Here is a 16,500-nt window from a genome sequence, read left to right as displayed (position 1 = left end):
TTGCCACCTGCTCCTACCCTTCCCCTCTGAATTCGACTCGGAATGATAAAATTTAGGATGAGGAGGGTATCGTGACACACGATGTGAGGGACTGGCACAGACGGCAGCAGTGCCAGGAGCATGACGGGGCCCCAGCCCGACAAAAAAAAAAAAAATTTGTTAGTCGGGGCCGGGTCGGAGTCCTACGCGGATGCATAGTTCATGTATGCCTAAGAACATCCCTGGTCCCATGGTTGGCTCTGTTGTTTGTGATCCATAAGAAATCTGATCGAGGAGAAACTTCTTCCTTTGTGTGAAACGTTTCAAAAACACAGGTGCCCATTGTGTTCCTCCACACTAAGCAGGTGATGGTGGTAATGATCGTGCAACATCTTCAAATGAAGAGAAGATGAACTTCATTGGACACTGAGACAGAAGAGGACACAAAACTGCATCTTGTGCAAGACATTAAGAGGGCTGGTCACAGTCCAGTGGTCGGCTGAACACAAAGAGGTGAGGTCAAGTACTGCTATGTTTATGCAACAAATTCAGATTCTCAGATTTGAAGGATATGCCAGTAGGGCTTGCACAAAATTGGAATCTGAGAAGTTAATATTGATCCTCAAACTGGATAACAAATGTTAACCTATCTGTAATTAGAATTATTAAAGAAAGGAAGCAAATAAGCTAAGAGAAATTAGAATATTTTCAGCAAAAGAAGAAATAATACAGGAAAAATAGGCAAACAGAACGAGAAAAGACCTGGGATGAAGAGAAGAGGAAGACCTCATATGGTGTGGCATTTATGACAACATGAAAGCATCAACAGCCACCGTGAGTTAAAAAAAAAAAATGGAGAAACTGACAAATTTAGAAATATACACCCGAGTATGAACACACGTTCAGAAAATGATTATCACCAAAAAGTGGAAAATCCACAGAAGTAACAGATTTTCAAACAATGATTTGGAAATAATAGAGAGAGGATTTTGGGGGGGAATAAAGAATGGAAGAGATGGAGGCACAGCAGACTGAAAGTGACAACACGAGCCAATCTGGTGCACAAAGGCCACAAGAAAAGTTGATTTCAAATGTTCATGAAGCAGAACAACCAGAAGTAGAAGAACATGTAAGAACATTGACAGATACCAGCCTGAATTTTTTAAAAGCAGCTACAAAAATACCATGAAAAAAGCAAAAAACACCTCATCAATAGAGAGGGCTGGGAAATCTAGGAAGAGCTCCTGGACCTTCTTGATATGGACAAACACACAGAAATATAGAGAAGTTATGACGAATATCATTAAGCGCCATACACGGTATTATAGCCAGGGTCATCAAGGCCGTAACTGAAACAAAGCAAAGCAGACACATCTGCTGTGGTTGAACAGCTCAGTGAGGAAACGGCACTCAATTTGTCGGAGCACAACATGAGGAGACCTTTCACGAATGTGAGCACCAGAAGGTCATTCGTGTATTGAAGATCTGTGCTGATCAGCTAGCACCTGACAGTAACATTTAATTTCTCCTTAACCCCCGTCTGACTTTCCAACATGCTGTTAAAGATCCACCATTGTCCCTGTATCTATCCTACCTGAGAGGGGATCATGTGCAAATGGTATTTATAGGCTATAGTTCTGAATTTAATACAAAAAGCCCTCTAAGCTCATCACCAAGTTCAGGAACCTGCATCTGAGCACCTTCATTGTGCAGCTAGATTTTTAACTTTCTGACAGGCAGACCTCAGGTGGTTCAAGTGGGTGACCAGACTTCATCACCCCTCACCCTCAACATAGGGGCTCCACCGGGCTGTGTTCTGAGTCCACCACTGGACTCAGTGTGTGACTGCATGGCTGCACATGACTCTAACATCATTGTCAAACTGGTGATGACACAGCTGTGGTGAGCCTGACCTCTAGCAGCAAGACTTACCTGGATGAAGTGAAGAGTCCAGGACTTCAGGACAGAGGTCTACCCCTTAACACTAGAATTACCAGAGCCTACGAAAAAACTCGTAATTCCGTCCCACCTTAAACTGCTTCTTAAATCCCTTCACACCTCTCCGCCAGCGCCCTTTGTCTTCTAAATGTGCTGATAAAGAGAAGCCGGCTATTCCATCCCCCCACCAATTTAGAATGTGCACGAACTTCTCTCAGCTCATGCCTTGATTGAGTATCTGGGAGTGAAGTGGAGTTTTAGAGTGAAATAATAGATCGTTGTTTGGAACACACGCATTTCATGTCTGTTCCGTTTCTACAGTAATCTGTGTCAACACATTGTTAAAACAGAAACTTTTTTTATATTCTAGTAGTAGATGACAAAATGTAGGCATAAACTATATAATGTATGAAGCCTGAAGTCCAAATAGCAAAGAAACATTTTCACAAGAATAACACAATTGCACTTTTATTCAAACATATAACTGCAGAAAGAAAAAGCCGCCTTAACATGCGACATTGACACCAGTTTACTATAACTGACTCTGTGGTTCAATAGATACAGCCCCCGCTTGAGAATCAAGGGGTCACGGGTTCGATCCTGTGCCCCTCCCTTTTGAGAAGTAAACTGTTCTTAGTCTTACTGTTTTAGAATAAAACATACATTTGATTTCAGTCTGTAACAGCCGGTGCAATTTATGATCTTTGTAAAGGTTAGCTTTTTTTTTTTTTATTCACTTTTCACTCTCAGTCGCGTTCAGAATCAATCCATACAACCCCATCTGACACGGCTGTTTTCACTAAAGACGCGCTATAGCTCTGCAGTGTACCACGATGCATACTAACGCCCCGGTTCTGACACACAAACGCTGGCGAAGCTGCCTTCTTCGTATCTCACCGTCACTTGCTTTTCTTTTATTCAGTTTTATTGAGTGTTCCTGCCAGTCCCGCATGTTGCTGTATGCTTTTTCTTTTGCACCCAGGACATGCAGAAGAAAGAATGGTAAAGACCAACTTCGGCGCTATATGCAATCATCAGACACTCCCCATCTGCCCGTGTCGTTCAAACACAGGAACATATATTGGTGTAAAAGTATAACAAAAGTGCACTTTTATTCAAGTGCACTTTTTCCATCGCCTTTTCCTGTAAGAAGCAGTGTACACACTTCTCTCTATGCTGTGGTTTCTATTACACACCTGAAAGAAAAGACAATATATGTGAAAATATCCAGCATAATGCAATATTATTTGAAAGCAACAGCGCAGATCGGACTGGCAGGAACACTCAATAAAACTGAATAAAAAGAAAATCAAGTGACGGTGAGATACGAAGAAGACAGCTTCGCCAGTCTGTGTGTCAGAACCGGTGGGGGGCGTTAGTATGCATCGTGGTACAGCACAGAGCTATATAGCGCCTGTATTCTGTTTCTTTTGTACTCCAGGGCACGCAGAGGAGAGAATAGTAAAGAGCAGTAAGTTCGGCGCTATATGCAATCATCAGACACTCCCCATCTGCCCGTTGTTTTGTTATACTTTTCAATACTTTTATACTGCTCAAACGGGCATGCTCAAAAAATACACGTGTAATGCCACGAAAAGTGCACGCAGACACTTCATTTCGCAAACAAAACAAGTGCACTTTTATTCAAAACTACCTGTATAACCGAAGAAAAAAGAAAGCAAGATACAGTAGGCGATTGATACGACATCTTGCATGGTGCAATGCTAAGAAGTGAAGATTTTCATTCCGTGCTATATAAAATCATCACATTCAAATATTAACAGTTCCCACACACCCAAGGACCGTCCTTCCTACATTTACGACACGTGTACTTGTTGCCGTGTACACACCTCTCTGTGCTATGGTTTCTATTACACTGAATGAGCACCTGACACTGTACTTTCTTCCCTGGGGGAAGGTCCCGCATCAGAGAATTTCCAGTTCCTGCATAAATTCACACCGATCTGACGCTGTTCGTTTTCAAATAATATTGCATTAGTGCGATTATATTTTCACATATATTGTCTTTCTTTCAGGTGTGTAATAGAAACCACAGCATAGAGAGAAGTGTGTACACTGCTTCTTACAGGAAAAGGCGATGGAAAAAGTGCACTTGAATAAAAGTGCACTTTTGTTATACTTTACACCAATATATGTTCCTGTGTTTGAACGACACGGGCAGATGGGGAGTGTCTGATGATTGCATATAGCGCCGAAGTTGGTCTTTACCATTCTTTCTTCTGCATGTCATGGGGGCAAAAGAAAAGCATACAGCAACATGCGGGACTGGCAGGAACACTCAATAAAACTGAATAAAAGAAAAGCAAGTGACGGTGAGATACGAAGAAGGCAGCTTCGCCAGCGTTTGTGTGTCAGAACCGGGGGCGTTAGTATGCATCATGGTACACTGCAGAGCTATAGCGCGTCTTTAGTGAAAACAGCCGTGTCAGATGGGGTTGTATGGATTGATTCTGAACGCGACTGAGAGAGTGAAAAGTGAATAAAAAAAAAAAAAAAGCTAACCTTTACAAAGATCATAAATTGCACCGGCTGTTACAGACTGAAATCAAATGTATGTTTTATTCTAAAACAGTAAGACTAAGAACAGTTTACTTCTCAAAAGGGAGGGGCGCAGGATCGAACCCGTGACCCCTTGATTCCCAAGCGGGGGCTGTATCTATTGAACCACAGAGTCAGTTATAGTAAAGTGGTGTCAATGTCGCATGTTAAGGCGGCTTTTTCTTTCTGCAGTTATATGTTTGAATAAAAGTGCAATTGTGTTATTCTTGTGAAAATGTTTCTTTGCTATTTGGACTTCAGGCTTCATACATTATATAGTTTATGCCTACATTTTGTCATCTACTACTAGAATATAAAAAAAGTTTCTGTTTTAACAATGTGTTGACACAGATTACTGTAGAAACGGAACAGACATGAAATGCGTGTGTTCCAAACAACGATCTATTATTTCACTCTAAAACTCCACTTCACTCCCAGATACTCAATCAAGGCATGAGCTGAGAGAAGTTCGTGCGCGTTCTAAATTGGTGGGGGGATGGAATAGCCGGCTGCTCCGAGCTTCTCTTTATCAGCACATTTAGAAGACAAAGGGCGCTGGCGGAGAGGTGTGAAGGGATTTAAGAAGCAGTTTAAGGTGGGACGGAATTACGAGTTTTTTCGTAGGCTCTGGTAATTCTAGTGTTAATGTCAGCAAGACAAAGGAGACAATTGTGGACTTTGGGAAAAAATGGCAGAGGCATGGCCACCCCCTCAGTATTAGCAGCACTCCAGTGGAGAGGGTGGACAGTTCCAGATATATTGGTGTCCACATCATGGTCCAAGCACATCAACACCTGGGTGAAGAAGGCATGGCGACATCTTTAAATCCTCAGATACCTCAAGGATTTCAGGTTGTCCTCCTGACTATGAAGGAACTTCTATATGTCCACCATTGAAGGTATCCTGGCATGAAGTTATCACCACTTGGTTTGGAAACAGCAAGCAGCAGGACTACAAATGCCTGAAGAGTGTGGTGCAGGCAGCTGAACACATCACTGGGTGTGCACTCCCTAACGTGCAGGACATCTACACCAAGCAATGTTGGACCACGATCAAGAATATTATCAAAGATACCGGCCATCCCAACAATGGAATCCTCTCTGTTGTGTGGTCAAGTAAACGCTATGGCCACCTGAAGACCAGTCAGAGAGACTCTGGTAGCATATAGTTAAAGTGAAAAAAACCTTGAGAACCTTTAAGAAGAATCTGGATGAGCTATTAGGCCAGCTTAGCTATGAGCTAAACAAACAGGCCTGATGGACTGAATGGCCTCCTCATGTTTGCCAAATTTCATCTGTTTTTATGACTGAGGAGGAGCTTCTCTGCACATTCCATCTGCATCTTGAATGAAGAAAGTATCTAGAAATATATGGTGTCCTACTGGTAACTCTCTTATATTAAGTTATTACATTATTTATTTAGTTATTTTTTATCTCATATTTAAAATTCTACTCATGATTCATGATATTTCTAAAGTCATGTGTTGCTGTTACTATCCTTTACATTCTTCTTAAAAGCACAGCCACTAGAGTTGAGCAGCTAAGCATTTCACCACATCTGTGCATTATTTGTATGTGACCAATAAAACATGATTTTTTTGATTTGATTTCTTTAACTCCGCTCTCCTGCTTTCTGTTTTCAGTCTCTCACGAATGGCAGGTAACTCACAGCAAAACATCTGCGTGAGGATTTGCACAAAGATGAAGGTTTTCTCAGATATCACTCTGGAATTAGCGTAATTACACCTTTACCCTTTTCCCACTGAGGTCACCAGGGGAGCGCTGTAGGCTCCCCAAAATCCCGACACAATGGCTCAAACACGAGTTCGCTATGAACACAAAAGGTTTGACTGTGGGAAACTCTTACCCGGAATCTTTTCACACACCACAGACAACCACTCTAATTCTTCCAACTCTGTCACACTCAGTAATTCTCTCATCACTCCTTCACTCCTCCAGCAAGCTTTGTCTTCCTGCTCCTGACTCTGGCTCCCTGAGTTGAGGTAGGGAGCTCCTTTTATTTAAAACCCGGGAGTACTTCCGGTGTCCCGAGACTGTGGCTCAGAAGTATTTCTGGGTGATGCGGAAACTTCACAAGGCAGGGCAACACCAATTCCTTCAGTGCCCCCAGGTGACACCCACAGAACCCAGCACGGCTGGTCCAAATAGCTACAGTTCCCAACATGCCCTGTGGGCATCTGCAAAGATACCACCAACCCAGAGACGCTGCCATCCAGTGTGCTGAGGGAGACAATGTCTTGACCAAATTGTCTTCCCTTGTCCTTCCATGCTACTTGGCATCTCGTCCGGGTAAGGTTATCAATATAGCTCCGGCTGGGATGCCAGTCCCCGTGTTGTGTCTCTCGCTCCACTATTAATCAACTGTTTACTTTTGTGTGTGTCTCTATGATGTGTATAATGCATGGATGACGTTTACCATTGAAACAACACTTTATTATGAATGTTATAAAACAGAACATACATTGTAACTTCAAAGAGAACCAATGAGGAGATGACTGTCCCTGACAATCCATTTTATAAAGGCCCTAAATTTATTGTGGCCTCCACACGAGCCCACTTTAACACCCTCAGCCCACAATTGCCATTACAACAACTCTGGCCTAACACAGGCATGTCCAAGTGGGCTGGGCAGATCTACACATCCCTCACACCTCCGCAGGCCATCATACCCCAGACATCAAGTGGAAGGATTACACGTATGGCACCTGCTTTGGCTTTTAACAGTTTAGTGTATTTAGACAGAAATGACTGTCATTCCAATCATCTTCATATCTTCTGATCAAAAAATTCCTGATACAACGTTCTTTCTTTCTTGTGAGAACATATAATAGCTAACATAGTCCTGGACATTTTATTATTTGCCATTTGCAGCTTGTGCTGCATATCCTTGACTGCGATAACCTTAAATTGTAAGTGTGCACCAACAAAAGCAACCACAGCAGAGCACATTTCCTGAGACAATAAGGTGGGCTGCAGCCTCAGCCACCTCAGTGAATCTGAAAGTTCAGGTTGCACACATAGACACGCGTGGATGAGGTTATCAAGAGAACACTGCAGGGTCGATAAGGACAACCCTGAGGAGCCGCAAGCAGGCCAGCTGCACCACATGAGGACAATTTCACATTATCTATCATACGAGGGGGGCTCCAGCTAAAGTTAGAAAATGGGATTTATTAGAAAATGGAACAAACGTTAACAACACTGATACTGTCATTTCTCAATGGCGTCTCCACCCCAAATCAGATTGCCGGTTCCATGAAGGGCATTTCTTTGTGCCCGTTTAAAGAGAACTCATGAGGAGTGGCACAGAGTCGTTCGGTTGACTGAGCCATTATCGGAACGCGTTTTGAGCAGATTCAAGCACTTCTTAATTAAGAGCTAAACTCTAAAGTGCACGACTACTATGAGGGGGAGTCCAGCCAAAGTTAGAAAATGGGATTTATTAGAAAATGGAACAAACCTGAACAAAACTGCTCATGTCATTTCTCAATGTCGTCTGTACCCTTCTCAATGCACTTGCGCCACCTGTCTGGAAGTGCCAGCAGAATAAAAGGTTTCGTCTTGTCCTCGCCACCACTTTTGCACCCGAGTTATTGTTGACCACTCCATACCGAAGGGTACTACAGTCATTAGTGCAAGTCACTGTGACTTGCTGGAGACCAATGTGAAGCCTGCCCTGCGATACAAGCGGCAGGGACTGCTGTCTCAAGGTGTCCCTTTGCTGCCAGACGATGCCCACCTGCTCGCCCACCCCACTGCTAAGAACACATGGGCTTATCCGGAGAAACTGAAGTTTGAGATATTGCCATATCCTCCATATTTGGCACCGTATTTTTTGGAATACTAAAAAAAACATGTGGGTGGTCGTCGATTCAAGCCAGATGATGACGTGAAGAAAGCGCGGCGCACGAGTGGTTGCGACAGACGAGACAAACCCTTTTATGCTGCTGGAATCCCATCATTCCTGGCAGATGGCGCAAGTGAGAAGGGTGGAGACAACATTGAGAAATGACAGCGTCAGTTTTGTTAAGGTTTCTTAAAAAATCCCATTTTCTAACTTTAGCTTGACTTCCCCTCGTACATAAGAAAATCCACTGAGGATACAATGGATAATTAAAAAAAAACTAAGAATTATTATGAAGATTTCATGGAGTTTCCTATGAATATGTGAAAAAGTTGAATTTACTAAATGTAACAGCACCATCTGGTGGCATGATGGGGTTTGTCCCTCACTGGCCCATAATGTAGGGACACCAATAATTTGGGAGATTGAGGCCTGTAGCAATTGCATTGTTAATTCCATCCAAACATCTTCCATCGTTACTTGCATCTTTTTATTTGAGAATCGGTTGAGTTTCTGGACTTTACAAATTCATTTCCTAAATGTGTTTGTTTATATTTGAGTGTTTAATTTTGAATTTCTTTTCAAATGTGTCCGTTTCCTCTTTTTTTACTCAGTTTGGCTGCTAAAGCTTCCACTCCATACCATATGAAGTCCTCCTCTTCTCTTCATCTCAGGTCTCAGCTGTTCTGTTCACATGTCTTCTGGTTGTGCCTCCTTTTCTAGATTATTTAATCTTTTCCTCTTCTTTGATGATATCCTAATTTCTCTTCATTTATTTGCACTCTTTATTTAATTTATTCCAATTAGAGATCTTGGCTTTGCATCAGTTGCCTTAAAGAATTTAGATGTCAGAATTAGTTTTCTGGGAGCCCTCCTGCCATACCTTTTAGTTGGAAACTCTTGATTTCATTCCTACTAGTAGCAGTGCCTGACCTCCTCTCTGTCTTCACTTGACCAATGGACTGTGTCCAGCACTCTTCATTTCTTGCACAAGTTCTACTAGCACATTGGAGATCTTCTTGTCTTCATCTGAAGATGTTGCACTATTGGAGATCTTCTTGTCTTCATCTGAAGATGTTGCACTGTCACTAACATCGTCACCTACCACAGTGTCAAGGCAGGTGCTTATGCTGCATGACAAACTCTAATGGGTCCTTTTCATCCTGTATAATTGTGAAGGTACTTTGAAGGTACTCACCAAGACCTGAATAGTAAGTAGGGTTACATTTCCTTTCTCCCACCATTTCTTTATTCTTCACCGTCCAACTTACTCCTTCAGGGCCTTTCTCTGGGATTAATAATTTGGTTTAGTTTGCTTGTATTTCAGAACAGGAGTGAACCCTGAAGTGTGCTTGTTTTTCTGGAGTTACTGTATGTCTGCACTGATATTGTTTTTCTTCTCATAGATTTGCTGCCAGGGCTTGGTGTAGTTTTTGCATAGTTCCTAATAGTGCTTCCTTCTGTAATGGAGTGATGGTGATAGGTAAGGTAGTTTTTGACAAAGCCTGTTGATCCCAGCACCACTAGCACAATGACGGAGGGTTTAATTTCACATCTGGCTCATCTCAGATTGCATTTCTTGATATTTGCTTATTCTTTGTCTTTCCACTCTGAGTACGGACTAATCAAGTGTGAATTGCCATGTGGTCATCAAGACTCCTGCTGTCTTTGAAACACTTGACGCATTCAGAACTGCTATGATGCTTCTTACCAGTGTGAATTATTTTACGGTTATGAAGTCCACTGCTATTTGAGAATCGTTTACCACACTCGGTACAAGAGTAAGGCTTCTCTCAACTGTGGATTCTTAAAGGCCCATGGAAATTACTTTGAGGTGAGAATCCTTTACCACAGGGCACCTGAAGGGCTGCAGGTTTTTGTAGTGTCTTAATGAGAAGTCAATTATTGCTGATGAAGCACTTATTGCTCAAGTGATATTTTGATGCCTTATATTAGTGGTCTCGCTTGTTTAAGTTCCCCTCCCTTAATTGCTTACTTTAGTCTTAGTAAACAACTGCATTTGTTGTTCTAATGGCTCCTTATTAGCAATAAAATGTACAGTAGATGAGTAAGGAGCCGGCAGTTCTCTATCTAACTTGTTTCCATTTACACCTGAGTAGATTCATCACGCACTATTTGGTTTAATAAAACACTTAAGAGAAAAATGGGACAGACTAAAAATTATCCATTTTAGGCTTCAAATCATTTAGATGATTTCCTATATATAATGTGTCCTGCGGTGGGTTGGCACCCTGCCCGAGATTGGTTCCTGCCTTGTGCCCTGTGTTGGCTGGGAAAGGCTCCAGCAGACCCCCGTGACCCTGTGTTTGGATTCAATGGGTTGGAAAATGGATGGATTTCCTATAATATAAGAACCCGAACATTGCAGACTAACAACATTGGCAAGGACTGGTGTCTAATTAAGCAATTGGGTTGGAAAGAAAACTTGCAGCCACTGTGGCCCTCCAGGGACCTCATGTATAAACGGTGCGTACGCACAGGAATGTTGCATAAGAACGTTTCCACGTTCAAATCGCGATGTATAAAACCTAAACTTGGCTTAAAGCTATGCACATTTCCACGGTACCTCACACCTTGTCGTATGCAAGTTCTCCGCTCGTTGCAGACTGGCGGCACCCAGCGTCAAAGCAGTGCTACTGTTCCTGTGTGGTTATCCTTTCTTTTCCTGATGCAGCTTTATAAATACACTGAAACTAACTGCATATTGTTTATTAGTGTAATGCATCTGATATTAATTAACCAGTAACAATATAACAGTATGGTCAAACTATTCCAAATGCCATAACTGCTTTAGCGTTGTCACTCTCACTGCACCTTCTTCTTCTTCTTTCAGCTGCTCCCATTAGGAGTTGTCACAGCAGATCATCTTTTTCCTTATTACTCTCACTGCACCACTCGGAGCAGCTGATCGGAAAGAGAATTATCGGGATACAGCATCAAGCACACGCGGCCTCAGCCATGCTGCCTATTTAAACTGCTTCTCACATGGCAAACGCTTCAAACCTTTCCTGTACGGACCTCGCGGTTCAGAAACAGTTTCATCCCAAGAGCTCTAAACGCACTCATTAAATCCATCAAGTGCTCCTTGTAGAACTGTCTGTACTTATAAGTACAATCACTTCACTGTAAACTTGCACTACCGTTATAATATTACACAACCTGAGCCACTTTATAAAGCGCATATTTACATATGATGATGATATCATTTTTAAGATGAAATGCAGCAAAATATGTTTATTATATTTAACAGATAAAACTTTAACTTCATTTAAATAATCTATATTGTTAATAAGTAAAGGACACGGTGTTGCTACGTTAGCAAGAATCTGGTGCTCCGCTCACGATTGTTCCTGCCTCGCACTGGGACTGGCGTGAAGGATAGAATAATTAAACACGTACTACGAAGATATTTCAATGTTACTTAAATGTTTTGAAGAATCGGCACTCTAAGCTTACAGATGGCTTAACGTCTATTACAGAGCTGATAGTGTGGCGATCGGGTATTTGGAGAAAGAAAAGCAAAGACAGGAATTGGGGGTTAGTACGTTTGAAAGAGACAGGACTGCCGAAGCGGCCTTAGGGACGTGCGAACTGTGCACCTGCACACGGCCGCCAATATATATTGAATATAAAACAGAAAGGGAAAATAATGACATTTAAAAATGCAGCAGCAAATTTTGGCAAAAGTTAAACGCTTGTGTCCTAAGCAGAAGGCAGCTATGCAGTGTCCGCAACGGACATGGCCATCCACCGTGCATAAGCTACCTTACTGACATTGGCGGGCAAAGGAGCCATCGATTCTTCCTCTGCCCAGTGCCACCACATGCCTAGAGCCGCCCCTGATTGTACTGCTGCAGTAAGTTATTTCATCGAAGTGAAATACATGTTTAATAACGTGCTTTAACTCCTATCATCATGAAAATGACATCACGTATACATCTCAGTATTTTAGTTATTCAGAGAGCTGTAATATCACAAATGTAATGGACTCCGTGTCCAGTTGGAGGAAGAGCCGGTTTAAGAAGCAAGTAGTGATTCACACACACAGAGCACATAGAAGATCAAATACAAAACAAAGCATTTAACGTGCTACTTTAATTACGATGTGATTTGAGAAACTGGTTAATTAAACGATTTTAAGATTAAGTTTATAATGTTCTACTTTAATGACAAAATAAACTATGTGATTAAAGTGGAAATGTCGAGATTGAAGTTGACATTTCGTGCTTTTTCCCCACTGTGTGCCTTTTTTCCCTCTGTACCCTAATAAGCTTTCATATGACACTCAGACAGTGGGCTACAACTCTTCTTTTCACGGCGACTTTGATATGCGACTTCTTTTTTATTTCCGGCACTGTGCGATTTGTGAGTGTGAGCTTTCAAGTTTCTCCAACACGCTATGTCACTCGATCAACTTCATTTTGTTGATTATACCACGGTTTATTTGAACAAATAGTATGTTTTTCCTTTGCCTCCACTTGGTATTCGCTGAAATTCTTATATTTTCCCCCGTGCTTTTCTCATTGTCTTTTCACAGAAGGCTGAGCTTAAGGGCGATTTATATTGATTTGCATATTCAAAGAGGCGTAATTCTGGGAGGATTTGGGGCGTTACATAATGCGCGTGCACGGCGTTAGTTTTCACGCTGATCGGGATTTATGTAGCGGAAGAACGTGGAAGTTGATGCGCACAGATTCCTGCATCTGGATTTTTCTGTGTGTAAACACATTTCGGCTTTTGTGCTTACGCCATGTTATAGTGCGAATTCTACGCACGCCGTTATACATGAGGCCCCAGGACCGACGCTGCCTGCCCCTGCTTTACCAAATCTAAAGCAGTAGCCTTTTTTTATTTTTCTTCTTCAGCCTGAATTTTTGAACATTTACAAAGGCTGTTGTTATCGGAATATCATCTGCCCCAATCAAAACTGCAGAACAGCGTAGATTCTTAGGTAATTCTGAACATTTTGCTTATGGGTGAACTTTTTCTTCCATTCATATCAGCCTGTGACACCCCTGGCAAGGAGACTGTTGTACAATTCCCGATTTGGGGGTGCCAGTAGATGAGACTGAGCAACCAGGAGGATGGGGTAAGAGAGACTCAGACTGAAAAAGACTGTTCAAAAACAGGATTCTGTTTAATTGCAGCCACGTCTAAACTATTTTACAAACAAATGTCTTGCAGAAATACTTACAATTAAAAGACACTTCCAAAACAAAAGAAAATGAGTGCTGGTGCTACTTATATTATTTACAGTGATTTCCAAAACAACAGTTAAGAAAAAACAACAGCAGCTATAAGACAATTCACAAAGGACAGGCTGAAAAATTAATAAAATAAATAAATAAATAAATAATTAAGTACCTACTATATGCACAAAGGTCGGTACATATCTCTACTACTAAGCCAGGCAAATCAGTAGCACAGATCTACACCTAAGCTCAGAGACCTGCTCAAATGGCGACCCCTGGAGTTCGGCCCGTGATTTTATACTGCGAGCCCTTTATGTCACCCGCGGTCTTCCAATAAACTGTCACGTCGGCACGCACACGGTTCGTCAGGACGTGCTCAGGTGCAGCCCACCTTATTTAAAAGTTCCCCGCACTCTCTCTCTCTCGCATACATACCCGTCTGTCTTGGTGATGTGAAAGCCCCCCTAAGTACACGAGTGCGGTTTTACTTTCTCCCGATTTCAATTCCATTCCTTTTTGCCGGCTACTCTGAAACTGTGCGCTCTATCCTTCTGGCCTGTTCCTCTGAATTTAAATATTGCACTTTCGCCTTCAGGCTTTTCTCAGGGTTCATTTCCTCTAAATTTCTTGGTGTGCTCACTAACAAGACAGGAGTAAACCTCACTCTTCAGTCACGAGAGTTCTCTTGCACCACTTCATTTACTACTCCCTTAAGTTGGCACCCTTTATGAATTCTTAGGTGACGCTGAAGACTGCTGTTTCTAGAGAATTGTTTGTCACATTCAGAACAGCCGTATGGCTTCTCTCCAGTATGAATGACTCTGTGCTTCTGAAGACTGCTACTTACAGTGAACCTTTTACCACATTCAGCACAGCCATAGGGTTTTTCTCCCGTATGGATTCTTGTATGTCTTTGCAGACTGGAACTGTCAGAAAATCTTTTGCTGCATTCAGAGCAGCAGAAGGGCTTTTCTCCAGTATGAATTCGTGTGTGTGCCTGAAGATGGCTACTGTCAGTAAAGAGTTTTCCACATTCAGTACAGCCATACAGCTTTTCTCCAGTGTGCATTCTTTTATGCCTTTGGAGACTGTAAATGTCAGAAAGTCGTTTCCCACATTCAGAACAGCAAAACGGTTTCTCACCACTATGAATTCTCGTATGACCCTGATGAAGGCAACTTTCGATGAATCTTTTGCCACATTCAGCACAGCCATATGGCTCTTTGCCAGTGTGGAGTCTTGTATGTCTTTGGAGACCACGACTGTCAGCAAAGCATTTGCCACATTCACAGCAGCAATACGGCTTCTCCCCAGTATGAATTCTTGTGTGGCTCTGAAGAAGGCTAATGATGGTGAATCGTTTGCCACATTCAGAGCAACAGTACGGCTTCTCTCCAGTATGAAGTATTTTGTGCCTCTGAAGGGTGCTACTCTCGGTGAATCTTTTACCACATTCAGAACAGCCATATGGCTTTTCTCCAGTGTGAATTCTTGTGTGGCTCTGAAGATGGCATCTTTTGTTGAATCTTTTCCCACACTCGGCACAGCTGTATGGCTTTTCTCCAGTGTGGATTCTATTCTGTCTTTGGAGACCATGACTGTCACAAAATCGTCTGCCACTTTCAGAGCAGAAAAGCGTATTTTTTCCAGTATGAATTTTCATGTGCTTCTGAAGGTTGCAACTGATCGTGAATTGCTTGCCACACTCAGAGCAGCAATATGGCTTTGGTCTTTTTTGATTCAGCTTGAGATCTTTACAGTCAGACTTGTTTTTAAAGGTTTGTTCAAAAGCTCGGGCAGTGTACAAGGACTCTTGGTCTGTGCTAAGCCCTTGTTGTTCTTTAGCATCGATGGTTTCTCTTGCAGGAAGAGAACTACACTGGAAGGAAGCTGATGTGAAATTCTCAGATCCTCTTTTTGAATTCTTCTTCATCTTCTCATTTTCCTGTGTGTGTTGCAGTCTACACTGAAGAGACAGCTCAGCGGATGAAGACGGGAATAAGTTGCCACACTCTTGGAAATCTGCAATGATACAAACAGTTTTGTTAAATGTTTTCAAATAAATAAAACCTTAACATGACATGCAAACTGCACCTGTCGTTTTGCAACAGCACAGTGACATGGAGCATCACAAACAGCAACAGTACTGCCCAGTCTTGACTACAACCCAGTCACCACAGTCATTTCCAATTACTAAAAACACTGAAACAAACACAAATCTGTAAATATTATCATTTTCACTTTCTTTTATGCTTCATTGCATTACTTACTCATTTCCATACTCCTAGATGGTTGCTGCGTTTTTCCTTTTTCTCTCCCATTTCTTTCATTGATTTTCTCTTCAAGCTCAGAGAACTCCGATTTCAGTTTCAAACAATTTTGTTGGGTAGCCAGCTGTCCCATATTAGTAACCCAATGCCATAAACTTGAATGAGATTCGTCACAAAACTCTTGTTTGAAAATATTCCCAGTCTCCGGGTTTTGCAGTTCTACATGCTGAGGTTTAGCTTCAACTGTCACCCCCTTGCACTCCTCCTGTTTAAAATCCGAGATTCTTCCTTCATAGTCCTCCACCTTCACATACAACTCCTCTGGTGCACCCCACTCACAATCCTCCCGTTTAATGTGTGCCAGTCGTTCACTTGCGCCGTCACCTCTGGCCGAGGCCATGCTCTGTGCAAAACTATTTTGTTCCCATCTAAGACTCCGCTCTCACAGGGACGGTTTTGGCCTGGAGGCCATGACCACGTGACCTGGGACAGCAGCTCCTTTTTACCTGTCAAAATTAAAGTGTTGGAATTATCTCATAGATTCAGCAAAAATAAGTTGAGCACATTCCACCATTAACTTCCAGTTTTTAACAAACTCAGAAAACTCACAGCTAGGTTTGTATGTGAGATTTGAAATGTTGCAAACCTTTTCTGTTAGCCCAAGTAGATTTGGGGTG

General features: G+C 42.2%; 1 protein-coding gene across 1 annotated transcript in view; it reads right to left on the bottom strand.

The window, feature by feature from the left end:
* Nucleotides 1-13,144: 13,144 nt before the first annotated feature.
* The window catches only part of LOC120528175 (oocyte zinc finger protein XlCOF6-like), an 81,698-nt gene continuing 78,342 nt past the window's right edge, over nt 13,145-16,500 (bottom strand). The window contains exon 4 of the mRNA XM_039752261.1: nt 13,145-15,132. Within this exon, the coding sequence (XP_039608195.1) occupies nt 14,221-15,132 (912 nt within the window). The 3' untranslated portion in view covers nt 13,145-14,220. The remainder of the gene's footprint in view (nt 15,133-16,500) is intronic.

Source organism: Polypterus senegalus, chromosome 4 (genome assembly GCF_016835505.1).
Source record: "Polypterus senegalus isolate Bchr_013 chromosome 4, ASM1683550v1, whole genome shotgun sequence".
In the NCBI taxonomy this organism is placed as follows: Eukaryota; Metazoa; Chordata; class Cladistia; order Polypteriformes; family Polypteridae; genus Polypterus; species Polypterus senegalus.
Note: the sequence above shows the minus strand (reverse complement) of the source record. Positions and strands in the feature narration are given on the sequence as shown.